Genomic DNA, 12506 nt, shown 5'->3' with positions numbered 1-12506 from the left:
TGGTGTCAGGTAGCAGTTGAAAACTGGCCATCAGGGCATGATTCAAGTATTTATTAAGGTATCATGGCATCAAGAGTATATGAGGGAATAGCCATATGTACACAGAACGACTTGCAGATCCAGAGAGCAGGGAGGGAATAGTCAGGAGCTCCTGCTTGCTGCTGCCTTAGGGGTTCTATAGAAATCCCAGTGGCACTTGGGAAGTGGAGGCAATATCAATTAGGGATTGTGGCCACATGGGGAGACTGAGGCCAGCCATGTGCTGTGGCATCAGAACACTGACCAGCGATGACAAAATGGAACATAAAACACTGGGTGCTCAGCTTTGATACTGCTGACTGCTGACGTGGCCAGGGGCCATCCGGTTCACCAAAGGCTCAGCCAACAGTTGTCTCTCCACTCAACAAAAGTCAAAGAGTGGCCCAGCTCCACAACCAAATGTGTGCCCACATTGCAATGGCTCCGGTACTATTTCACCTCAGCTGCGGAGATCTCAGGATCCATGAGTGTCCAGCACGCACACACCCGAAAGAGACAGTCTTAGGGGTCGTAGGCAGCACTGAGGGTGGTGAGCCTCTGCCTCACGGCTCAACGGCCCTGACCATGGCATTGTTTGGGCACAAGAGAGCAAAGTGCTGGGGACAGACAACCTGCAGTCTACAATGCTGGAAGGGCATGACTAACACTGATTGATCACATCCATGTGACTACTGAAGCTTTTCCTGCTCTCTGTAGTGGTGACCTTACAGAAACCATGCACACCCGGTTTAGACTGTATTAAAGTAGCCACCATTTCAGGGTTCCCTGCAAGGTACCATGGGACAGCAGTAGCATGAGTCTGCATGTATCTCGACAGTTTTCACTAGGGACTACACACACACACACACACACACACATACACACACACACACACACACAAACACACACATACACACACACACTTTACTGACATGGTGCACATTCTTTGCACACAGAAGAAAGTGAGTAGTAGTGAAAAAACACCAATCATGGAATTGATGGAGGGAGCTGTGGGCGGAAGCTGGGGTTTAGAGTTACTTAAAGGCCCTATGCAGGCTCTCCTTTTTTTGGAGGAGAAACTTCAACTGCAATGTGGTTCTTTATTTTCTTTCTCTAAAGCACAGAGGGCTAGGGTGGATCACAGGGCTTTGAGCATGTTCGGCAAGTGCAGTCACACTGAATTAAATACTAGGGCTGGAACCCTATTAATCTTCTACAGAATTACAGAGCAGCCTGGATGAAGACTCTCAGCTGAAAATGTTGACATCTCAAGACAGGCACTGGACAATGGCTGTCAGACTTGACTGAAGACTGGAAATGTTTTGCTATCTCACAGGAAAAGAAGGCCCCTCCCACTACACTGTACTCTAAGGACATTTTATTCAGGATAGGATGACATGAACTATTGTCTCATGTCAGAGATGTCAGCACAAAGTATCCAAGGTATTGTATGCCAATGGTAGCATTAACAGAACAAAGCACACAGTGTCATGAAGACATAAATTATGAGTTTGTGTAGCAAGACCCAGGCCTCTTCCAGGTTCTTAGATAGCAACTGAGAACCTCAAATATGGTAGTGATGTGATAGTGTGGTGTAAATCTAGTTACAACTAGTTTTGACACAGATGACACTCTTTGTGTCATGGTCAGCTTATAATGAATGACTAGACCTAAGCATGAGAGTAACCAAATACTACATTGCTTCTCTAGCTGCTGAGCTTTTAAAAGCCCTGGGGTGACAGCAAGCTTTTGTGGACATACTGGATTGGTTCTTCTGTACTTTAACTCTCTGGTCACCTCCACTCTCAGCTAGTTAGATCAATTCCACAAATTGGAAATCAGTAACCTGGAAAAAATACATTCTCAATACGATCCCAGTTTGGCCATGGAAAAAGGGTAGCTTGAACTGTCCCACCTCGGTTCTGGGCCTGCACAGGCCTCCTCTCCAAAAGAAACCTGTGTTCACAGCTATAGGCTGCATTCACTATGGATGCTCTGGAGGTTCCTTCCTAAACTGCTTAGATTACAATAATTTTCTTGCTAACAATCAAAAAACTGATTATGCCAACCTGGCCTACAAGAAGCTAGTTTCTATTCTGTATTTTATCAGATGTGCAGAATACATATGGTCATCATTGATAACAGGTGAAAGATCTGCCCTAATATGGACACTAAGTGATGCTGGAGGACGATCCTGACACACAGTGAGCAGTGGGGACACCAGAGCCCTGTAGGGATGCCTGCAACCTAACACGTTGAGCACGCACTGCTCAGTAAGTTCCCTGTGAACACACATCTCCTGAGATCTCTCTATTTAATCATAGGTGATCCTGTCCACCTAATACAGCACCTCATGTGGAATAACAAAAGCCACCTGCAGGAGCTGTGGTGATGACTCACAGGGTAGAGCATCTGCTGCTCTCTCAGAAGAACCACATGGACCCTAACAATTGGGTAAAGTGTGTCAGTGATTACATCACAAAGTGTGTGTCTGAGACACAGCCACATTATCCACACAAAAGACACTGTCACACTGAGTACCCCTTGGTGACTTTGAATTCACTTATTAGCCCAGGATCCATGGAACATGCAGAGATCCATCTGTAGCTGTCAGTTCTAGGTCCACAGGAGGGGACAGAACCCTTGAGTAAGAAAGATGGTCTTAAGAGTCAAGAGATAGAATTCAATTTTTATTCATAACAAATACATTTTTACAACAAAACAGGATTAAAATGAATAAAAATATTTAAAAATATTTGAAAGTAAAAATAGTAACAAGAACATATAAATATGAAACAACAAAAAGAAAACTTCAATTAAAATCATAACAAAAATATTTCTAAAAGCATATTCTTAACGAACATTTAGAAGCACAGACGTATTGCTGTTTCTCCTCTAGCACACATAATGAAAGGCGGTCCCCCAAGTTGTCTCTCAAGTGCTGTTTTCTGAGAAGAAAGTAAGACCTCAATCAGTCAGGCTGGCTTAGTGTTATATAAATTTAGGGTCTCTAAGAAATGACAAATTAACTCAGAGGATGAATACTCATCCAAAAAATGTTGTTACCATTCAGGATGTTGGTCATCAGGGACTCCTAAGAAAGCAACTTATTCTTCAGGAAGCTCTCTTACTGGGGTGTGTCCAATTCCAGCTCTCTTGCACTTTCTGAGACCTGGGAGAGGAAGGCAGTTTTTCAGACACTGATTTGGTGGGGAAATGCAAGCCAGCTCTCAGAATGCTGCCTTCTACCACCTCAGTTCTATTGGACAGTCAACATGGACATTTTAAGTGATATCATTGTTGCTAACTCTGTGGGCAGGGCAACATCTCCAGAGAGCCTCACAGTAATGTGGGCTGACAATATGGGACCCAGACTTATACCAGTGCAAACCAAGAACAGGGCAATGGCAAGAGACCTCATCAGGTTGCAGGAAGAAAGGAGATGTCCATATGTCACCAAGGTTAAAGCCAATGACAAGTACTAATTTGACATTTGCACTTGGTTCTTATCCCAAAGGTGCTTCCTACACAAGAGATCACATGACCACAGAGTGTCATTGGTCAAAGAACCAAGAAATTGTTCAAAACTCTACATAGGATCCAATGTATCACATGGATATGCAATAATGAGGTATGTTATTCATCTGTCACCATTTCTAGACTGCAGCTTCAAAAAGAGCAGCAAAATAGGCTTGCACAATAATTCAGTTTCTGAAAAGTGGTTAACTTCCCAGAATACTTGTGCATAGGCAAAGCAATGAACAATTCCATTACATGAGGTGGTTGGCTGGTTGTGAGTGTAAATTAGAAAGGTGGTAAGAGAAGCAAAGATGTATCAAATTGGCAAATTTTATCAGATATTGTTAAGCTAACACGTCCCTACCTGATAATGCTGGTTCTGGCCGTTGATGGTCTTTATCTTTCTTGTTGAAGTCAACCAAATATTTCTGGTTCAGTGCACAATCAAGATGTACCTCCTTGCTCTCCTGCTTCAGTGGGACCACCTTCTTCCTACATGTGTTCTCCATCAGGAGCTGGCTGAGCAGGTTTCTGGAAATACAGTCTGCATAGTAAGATCATGCTGGCCCTTTCTCCCATTCCTACTCCCAAGTCCCACTAACTCTACCAGGTCCACATACCCATGAAGACTTAATAAAATGCATCTTGATACATATAAGGCTGCTGCACAAACCATAAAGAGTTAATTCGGGGAAGAATAAATTGTTTGCTTGGCCTGACACCAATTAGTGTACACACCACTGAGAAAGAACATGGATATACAACTATCCATGAAAGCCCAATGCATGGGGGCAACATCAATTTGTACTGGGCCAACACCCTCAAAAGAGGTCAGTAGAACCAAGGGAAGGTCATGCTAACCATGTGGTCCACGCACTGAGTTTTGTAAAACCTGGTGTGACATCATAGGTCCAGGGCAGCCTAATAAACTTCTGCTGACTTCAATCAGTACTGTTCTCTCTAGAGCCTTCTGAAGATGCCTAGACAATCCTGGGATGAGGAACAGTCTTTTATGGAACTGAAAACTGAGTCCTAATGACCCTGGAACACTGATGTGTAAAAAGCATAAGAGATAGAACCAGAGCTGAAGACCGTCCAATCCAGAACAAAGAAAGTCAGAAATGGCCATTCCACAAGTGATAGCCTTTCTGACCAGGACTTACCTAGAGAAGGTAATCTCCTTCTTCAGCTTATGGTTGTTCTCATGGACCTCAGTGTTCTCCATCTCTAAGTTGTGCAAAATTGACATGACCGCCTCCTCCATTCTCTCCAGGTCTTCATAATATGGATTTGGCCTGAAGTGTGGCCTGGTCCGAAATGATAGTATACAATGAACATCGGCATTTAGGAATATATGAACTCAGGGTGGGTCCTATATTACCCCAGGCTGCTGCCTGGATCTTCCAGCACTCAGTCCCCTGCCTAGCAAGTACAGAGACTCACCATAAACTCACTGCAATTACAATCTTGCAAAGCCACCAGCTGTCAAGGGCTTTGCAAATGCACACTGGGCACTCACTCTCCCTGACTTTATCCCTGAATTCTTCATTCAGACCACAAGTTCTGCTTTTAAATAAATGGAAGCAGATGAGTCCATTTTCAATCTCACTCCTCAGGAAGGGTCAGGTTCTGAATCTCCACTATACGGGAGGTGAGGTTTAGCACAGGGTGGTTAGGGAGGCACAGCTTTCTAGAACCCAAAACTTTAATAGGATAAGAAGGTGACCTTGCAGACCGAGGAATGAAACAAGAGCATTTGGAGCAATTCATACCTGTTCTTCATGGATCTCTCTGTCAGAAACCTCAGGCGATCTCTCAGGTCATTTCTCTCCTCGGTAATGAGCTGCAGCTCTTTAATCAGCCTCTCCTTTTCCTTCATGGCCTGATTCTTGCTTAGTTCAGGGCCAGGGGATGATGTTTCTCTCCCAATGTCTGTAGGTAGAAAAACACAAGTGAACCTGTATGGGGAGAATGCATAGAGTGTTCATAGACCTCAGTGAGGCCTAAACAGGAGAACAAGCCTAGAACCCAGTGTCACTGCTAGGCGATTGGTCTATGCTAAAGAGACCTCCTCAGGGGATCTCAGTTCTCCCACTACTCTATAGAGACCAAGAGACGGAAGCAGCCAGGTGTTCCCTATTCCGGACATCACGTGCTTACATGGACCACGGAGATGGCTTCTCCAGGATTATTATCAGCTGAACAGGGTACAGCTTGGTTTCAGGACCCTCACCCCTGTGGCTTCAGAACTCAGATGATAAATTCACCATCCACAGAACTTGAGTGATTGGAGACACTCAGATGTCCTACCCTGATACTCTAGGCCAACAACTTTGGATTTAAAACGCATTTCCAGGGAGGATATGTTCAACAGACCTATCAGTGTCCCTATGTGAAATACCAAATGCCCCAGAAGTGCGAATAGGTTACAGGCTGAATCTTGGTCTGCACGTTCAAAATAGTTTTGGTATTGTAGAAAAAATTTTGTAACATACAACCTCTAATATATAAAGCAAACGATGACCCTGCCAGTTAGAAGAATTCAGAGAATGTCTAAGAACATAAGGTTATTGCCTGGAGCACAATCTCTCCCTGTTACTACTGTCAGATACCCACTGTATTTAAAGAAGCAATGATAGTGAAATACATAGCTGCCCTGTCTAAACTCAGAAAAGGTGGACCCTCCATGACTACTGATGGTGTTATTATATCAATGTAACAGAACAAATGAACTGAAAAGTAAAGACCAGAAGTTCACAGTATAATAGCATTGGCCTTACCATATCCTCCCAGTGGGGATGGGGAAACTAAAGTTCTGAAATCCTTGACTTTAAGGAATTGTGATATTCATGGAAATTCAATTCCTTTTCAGATGCTCCAGTTGCTGTGGCCCATTGCTAGAAAGGTCAGCTTAAGCCTGCAGCCACCCTGGCAGGAAGCTCAAAATACACTGCCCAGAACTTACTCCACATTCCCCAGAAGTGCTGTCTTTGTCCATCATTACTTTGAGACGAAAGGCCAGACTCCTTCACTTTAGTCTCTCCACAATCGACGTTCCCCCTCCCAAAACGCTTGCGAAGATGGGAAAACATGTCTTAGCTTGTAACCGCCAGACTCAGACTGAGAGAAACTAGGGCACTGGTTGTCACTACAACACTGGTGACATCACAGAGGATGCCAGAACTCTCTAGGAGACAATAGAATGTCCAAGAAGGGACCGCAGATGTCATGGGGAGCAGACTTTGCCTCCCTGGTAATGTTCTCCCTGTACTGAGCATAAGCTGAGGTGCCCTTTCCAGGAGACTTTCCTGGGGCAGAGCCACTGAGCATCTCCTGCTTCCAAAGCCAAATTTTCCTCAAGGCTTGATTATAAAAACCTTAGTAATTCCTATGCATCTAAATGAATGTTTCCTGTCAAATCTTGCCCAAAAATGTCTCATCCTAACTCAAATTGTCCTCATTCACCAATGTTAGCCATTAAAACTTCCTGAGATTTCACACCAGCTTGAATATGCAGTCAAAAGTTCTCCTGTCTCATTATGTACAGGTGCTTTATATCACATCAAGAAATAGTCTGCATGGTAGGTTACCACATGCGTGTGTATTAGGGGAACACTCATGAAATCATGTGCTTAGCAATCGACAATTGCCAGAAAATTCCTTAGGAGAAAGAGTTGAAGTCTTTATGGTGCTAGGAATAGTGTGGAGACCAGTTGGCAGAGGAAAATGCAATATTAGAGACTCCAGTGAAGGGAACCTCATGCTGCTTGTGGGGTTCTGCTCTTTGCACCAATGTCGCCAAAGGAGCACTGCTCACATGCCTGAGTAAGATATACCATGAGCTTTTATCGGAAAAATAAAATACACAAGAGATATAGAGGGTGGCACAGAAACGTCTAAAATGAGGCTATAAACATCATTAAGTGGATAGAGCAAGGTCCCAGCACCTGTACACTGGGAAATGGCCACCCCACCAAACACAAAAGCATCTATCATAGTAAAAAATGAATACTTTATAGAATGCACCCACTAACACTGATTGATCACATCCGTAGTTCAAATTTTGGGGGCAAATTCATGGCCTTAACTATCTTTGTCTCAACTTATATAGCAAAAAATAAGAAAGAAGGAGAAAAGAAAAAGTCAAAACTAAAAGCTCAAGCTTCTCATATGAGGATTGCAGGAAGTGTTATATGGGAGTCAGTTCTGCTTAGGCCATTTTAGACAGAACAGTGCATAGTGACCCTTAATGTGATGGGCCCTATATAAAGCTTTTTGCAATATTGGAATTTTAACAAACCTCATCCAGAACATACAGAAGAGGCAAGGATGTCATCACCATGTCCTTGCTCTCTATCAGTTTATTTATCTGTGTCCCTGATTGTCAGGCATAGAACAGCAACAATCTGAAATAGCTGGTAGACATGGGAAAACGTGGCTAAAACTATAGTTGTGGGTTACACACCTCAACTGTCAAAGGCTAATGCTGTCCTCACAGTCCTTGGAGGTCACTCTTGTAAGTCTATCTATTGGAAAGTGGAAGCAGGTTTATCTGAGCTCAAAGTGATCCTGGCCAGCCAGGTAGAGGGCAACATGTGATACTTGAGACCCTGTTTTAAACCAGCACAGAAATCCACACTTCATTCAAAGCATCATCTACGAATTCTCGATTATTTACCATTCTCTCCCTACCAGTCGTTCTGTTTGGAATGGTAGAAAACAACTGGAACTGATCTTTCTATTTTAAGAACCTTGATCTCTCTTTTTTTAGGTGCACATTAAGAGTGCATACAAATGGACATCACCATCTGAACATCTTAGTATTATCTACTCTGTATATATAGCATAATACTGTGCCTATGGAAATCTCAAGCTTCCTTGAATGTAGTTGCCCCATCAAGAAGTGTGAAGTTCTGAGTTCAAACCCCAGTGATGCTTTAAAGGGACTAGAAGAAAGCCATCAGAGATACTCCACTTCTTTGTCCTTAGATTAAATCAAGTTGACACAATGTGAACCTGGTGGGCTATTTAACCATGCATCTTTCTCCCAACCCCACTTCCACGAGTTCAGTCCATGGCAGAATTCATCCCCCACCATCCTAGATATTTCTTTGTATATTTCTACAAGAGCCAGGTTTCTTTTTTTTTTTTTTTAATAGAATTAGTTGTAGTCAATCAACTGCTGCCCTATGTGAGAAATGATTAGTATCTATTGCAACTTACCACAGTGTATTTGTGTATACAAGTACATTATTGGAAATCCAGCATTACTGAGGGATTGGAAAACAGTGCTGTGGCCTTGCCTTTCTGTGCCTCTTCCTGGCTCACAGGCTGCAGGGGGCAGACCTTGAGTTCCTCTTCAGGGACAGAGTGATGTTGAATGGGCACTGAGCAGGCAGAGAAACGCAGCTGAGGCAGCTCCTTTCAGTATCAAACACATCATCTCCTTCCCATCTTAAGGGCTACTGCTGAGGTCTTGCCCCCATACCTACCTTAATAGCAGCGAATTTGTTACACAGCAGCCAGCTCTTTCCTATTGTTCTGTAATACGCCTCCACATCATGGATGCCAAGAAAAACACTAACAAAGAACAAAAAACTCTGACGTTGAACTGTGTGGTGCTGGTCACATACCCTGTTATGTTCTGTATGTTATGAGGTTTGTTAATCTTAACAAGTTCTCCAAGTGTATTCTTCACATAGGACCCAATAGATTCAAGGAAAATTGGAACAATTATGTGTAAAATGGCCTGAGTCAGGGCCCATAGACCGAAGCATTTCCAGCACTTGTGCATGAGCCCATGTGGATTTTGCAATGAGCAGGGCCTAGCAATGTCCAGTACACAGTTGTGAGCTGTTGCTCTGGTTGAACTGTATTGGTGTGTACATTAATAAACTTCACCTATTTAAATGAATTCAGTGTCCTGTGGTTTGAATCCAGACCCCTTGACACCAGATCTTCCCTTCTGCAGCACTTGGGAAAAAGGCTAAGTTTAGGAAAGGTGACGTCTTGTCATAAGTTATGTGACAAGAGGGATGGTGAATGGTCCCTTGTGATAAGAATCAAGGTTTCCTCTGTGGTATTTAGGTCTATACTGGCCCTGTGCAACAGCTTCAAGAACCCATTTCTGATTTTCCTTGGGATTCCCGTGATGATGCACTCAGACATGATTGGAAACAACCAAAACGGTGGTCAGACTTGATTTATAAAATGTAGGTAACATTGCAAACTTATGTTGTAGGATATTTGATCATATTGTCATCCCCAATATTGTGTTATTTACTTAGAAAAATACCTTCTGGCTGTGTAGCTCAGTACTAGCACCAATATTTAACCCTAGAGCTATTTTTGTTTGTTTGTTTTTTGTTTTTGTTTTTGGATGAACAAGTACTTTCCTATTTTGTGGCCCAGCCCTAGCTCTTACTTCTTTGCACAGTCATAGAGAGCCCTCAAACATATACTCAGACAAAGCCAGGGGAGTGTATAAAAGGGCCTAAGGCAATACCACATAATGACATTGAAAGTGGGCTCTCTTCTTGATCCACGCCTCCAGCTCTCCTGACATCTACATGAATTATAACTCCTAATGCAGTGTAAATGATGTCTGCGCTATTGCTGAAGGAATCATGAGAATAACAACTGTAAACATTCCACCATGGATAGAATTTGTGGAAAGAGGTGACTGGCAGCCAACAAGAGGGCTCTACAGTTAAAGGGGCTTGCTGTCAAGTCTGATGAGCTTGACTCAATCCCCAGGACCCACGTGGTAAAAGGGAGAGAACCAAGGGCCAAGCTGTCCTCTGGCTTCCACTCATGTCTTACATGTATGTGAGTATATAAGTATATGTCTGTATGTACGTGTGGATATGAATGTGTGTATGCATGTATGTGTATACGTGTATATGTATATGTGTGTATATGTCTGTCTATATGTGTGTATAGGTGTATTTGTATGTGTGTATATGTATTCTATGTGTGTATATGTGTGTATGTATATGTGTATGTGTGTATGCATGTATGTGTGTATGTGTGTGTATGTGTGTGTGTGTATGTGTGTATGCATGTTAGGTGTGTATATATGTGTGTGTGAACATGAATGTGTATAGTCATGTATATGCATGTGTTTTCATGTACATGTATTCATGTATATGTACGAATGTATGTGTGTATATGTATGTATGGACACACAAACACACACAATGTTAAAACATAAAAAGCTCCTTGGAGTATTCACCGTGCCTGGATAAGTGGTGACCATGTGGGGGAAACACATGTCCATGTAAGCACACCTGTTCACATGCGCTGAGCAATGCCCAGGCTGGTCTTGAGCTCACTACCTGCCCAACGATGAGTTTCTGCCCACCTGGTCTTCTCAGAGCCAGGCGACGATTGTTCCTGCTATGCCAGTTCTGTTCCAGTTTCTCATGCCACAAACCTTCTAGCTTGAATCGCACCTACTGACGCAGGAACCTAACAGCCTCCAACCCAGTGAAGTAAGTAAACTTCTTCCTGACATCCTCAGGCTTGGTGTCCCCCATGAGTCACAGGGAGGAAGGATGGCATGCACGAAGGAGAAGGGCCATGTGCAAGGAAGACAGGATCATAAGTCAGTCATCACTGACACCAGCAAAGTGTGTGCTTCAGAGCTGGCTCTGCTCACTCTTGTCCCAGTGGCAGGACTTAAGAGTGGTGCATACCTGTCACCCAGCACTCAGAGACGTCTGAGGCATGAGAACCAGGAGTTCATGGCCATCTTAACTAATGGTGAGATCAAAGCCAGCCTGGGCTGCATGAGACTCAGTCTCAAAGCAGGCAAGGAGGAACTTGCTATATTTGAACAAGGAAGCTGGAATCCTCCTGGGTTCTAAACATTCACTGCAATACAGAAAGATGCTAGGGCTAGTGTGGCAGAAAGTTAGAGACAGAGAAGCCAGGTTAACTCTCACTAATCTCCTCATGCTGTGTGAGCAATGAGGAGAGGGTGCCCTATACACTCTAAACAGGATGGTCTCTCAGACGGTTCAGAAAGCCATGGAGGACTCCAGCAATTCTCCACTTGGGTGTCACTTGAGTCTTATATGTGTGTGTTTACAAGCCAAAATATAAGATCCATAGGTGACTGTGTAAATTCAACATGGCCCAGCCATGTGCTGGAATATTATTCAGCCTTACATAGGATTCAGATTCTGACCCTTGAACAGGAATGAGAATGGTAGCCATTCTCCTAAGTCAGACCTCCAGGCAGTGCAAAGACAAACTAACACTGTATGACACCACTGAGGGCTGCAGATTCACCAGTTATATAAAGACAGAAAGCAGGAAGGTTTACAGAGCTCCAGGGGTGACCCGGGGTTGGGAGGTTGGAGGGTAGGTGTGTAAGTGGGACTGAGCCTCAGAGGAGTCAGACATGGCTGCAGAATATGCATGTGGCTGCCTCCCATACCTGTGAGTCCTGCCTCCTCAGAAAGGCAAATACAGCAAAAGAAAGGAACAGAGGGGACAGGCTCTGACCACCTGTAGACACACACAAATGACGTGACAGAATGTGCACACTGATGCCTTGCTGCAGGAGCAGTTGAGCATCCAGAAGGGTTGAAAGAGGCTGGAAGGGCTGAGCATGGCACTGAGTTCAAGGACATAGCTTTAGGTCCTGAGGAACCTATGGTGCCCAGGCCCCATCCTGCTGATACTGAGGGACATCGCTGACATTCAGGGTGATGGCCGGGCTGGGCTGGGGAATAGGTGTCCACTCTCACCTGCCTCAGCTTGAAGATGCGCTGGGTGAAGTAGGACTGCAACTACTTGTTGGATTCATTGATGCAAATCTGCTGGAAGCTATTCTGTTCAAAGTCCTCAAATCTGAATATGGCCAAGACACCAATGGGCAAGCACTGGGAGACAAGGTTTGATTATAGCCGGGGCCTCCTGGAAAGACTAGCCCTCCTGAGAGGAGTTGCAGCAGAGGGGGT

The 12506-nt window shown here is 43.9% G+C and overlaps 2 protein-coding genes across 4 annotated transcripts in view; both read right to left on the bottom strand.

The window, feature by feature from the left end:
* Window positions 1–12506, bottom strand: part of LOC134483152 (uncharacterized) — a 757250-nt gene that overhangs the window by 147172 nt on the left and 597572 nt on the right. The gene's annotated exons all lie outside the window — the stretch shown is intronic.
* On the bottom strand, window positions 2697–6656 carry LOC134483381 (uncharacterized). The gene is made up of 6 exons (XM_063278670.1): window positions 6503–6656; window positions 5310–5469; window positions 4701–4844; window positions 3902–4068; window positions 3085–3190; window positions 2697–2966 (listed from the first exon to the last, which is right to left on the bottom strand). Exons 1-5 carry the CDS (start codon window positions 6627–6629, stop codon window positions 3126–3128), a joined length of 663 nt encoding a protein of 220 aa, XP_063134740.1. The 5' UTR covers window positions 6630–6656; the 3' UTR covers window positions 2697–2966; window positions 3085–3125.

Source organism: Rattus norvegicus, chromosome 19 (assembly GCF_036323735.1).
Source record: "Rattus norvegicus strain BN/NHsdMcwi chromosome 19, GRCr8, whole genome shotgun sequence".
Classification (NCBI taxonomy): domain Eukaryota; kingdom Metazoa; phylum Chordata; class Mammalia; order Rodentia; family Muridae; genus Rattus; species Rattus norvegicus.
The sequence above is the reverse complement of the archived record's forward strand: the minus strand, read 5'-3'. Positions and strand labels throughout refer to the sequence as shown.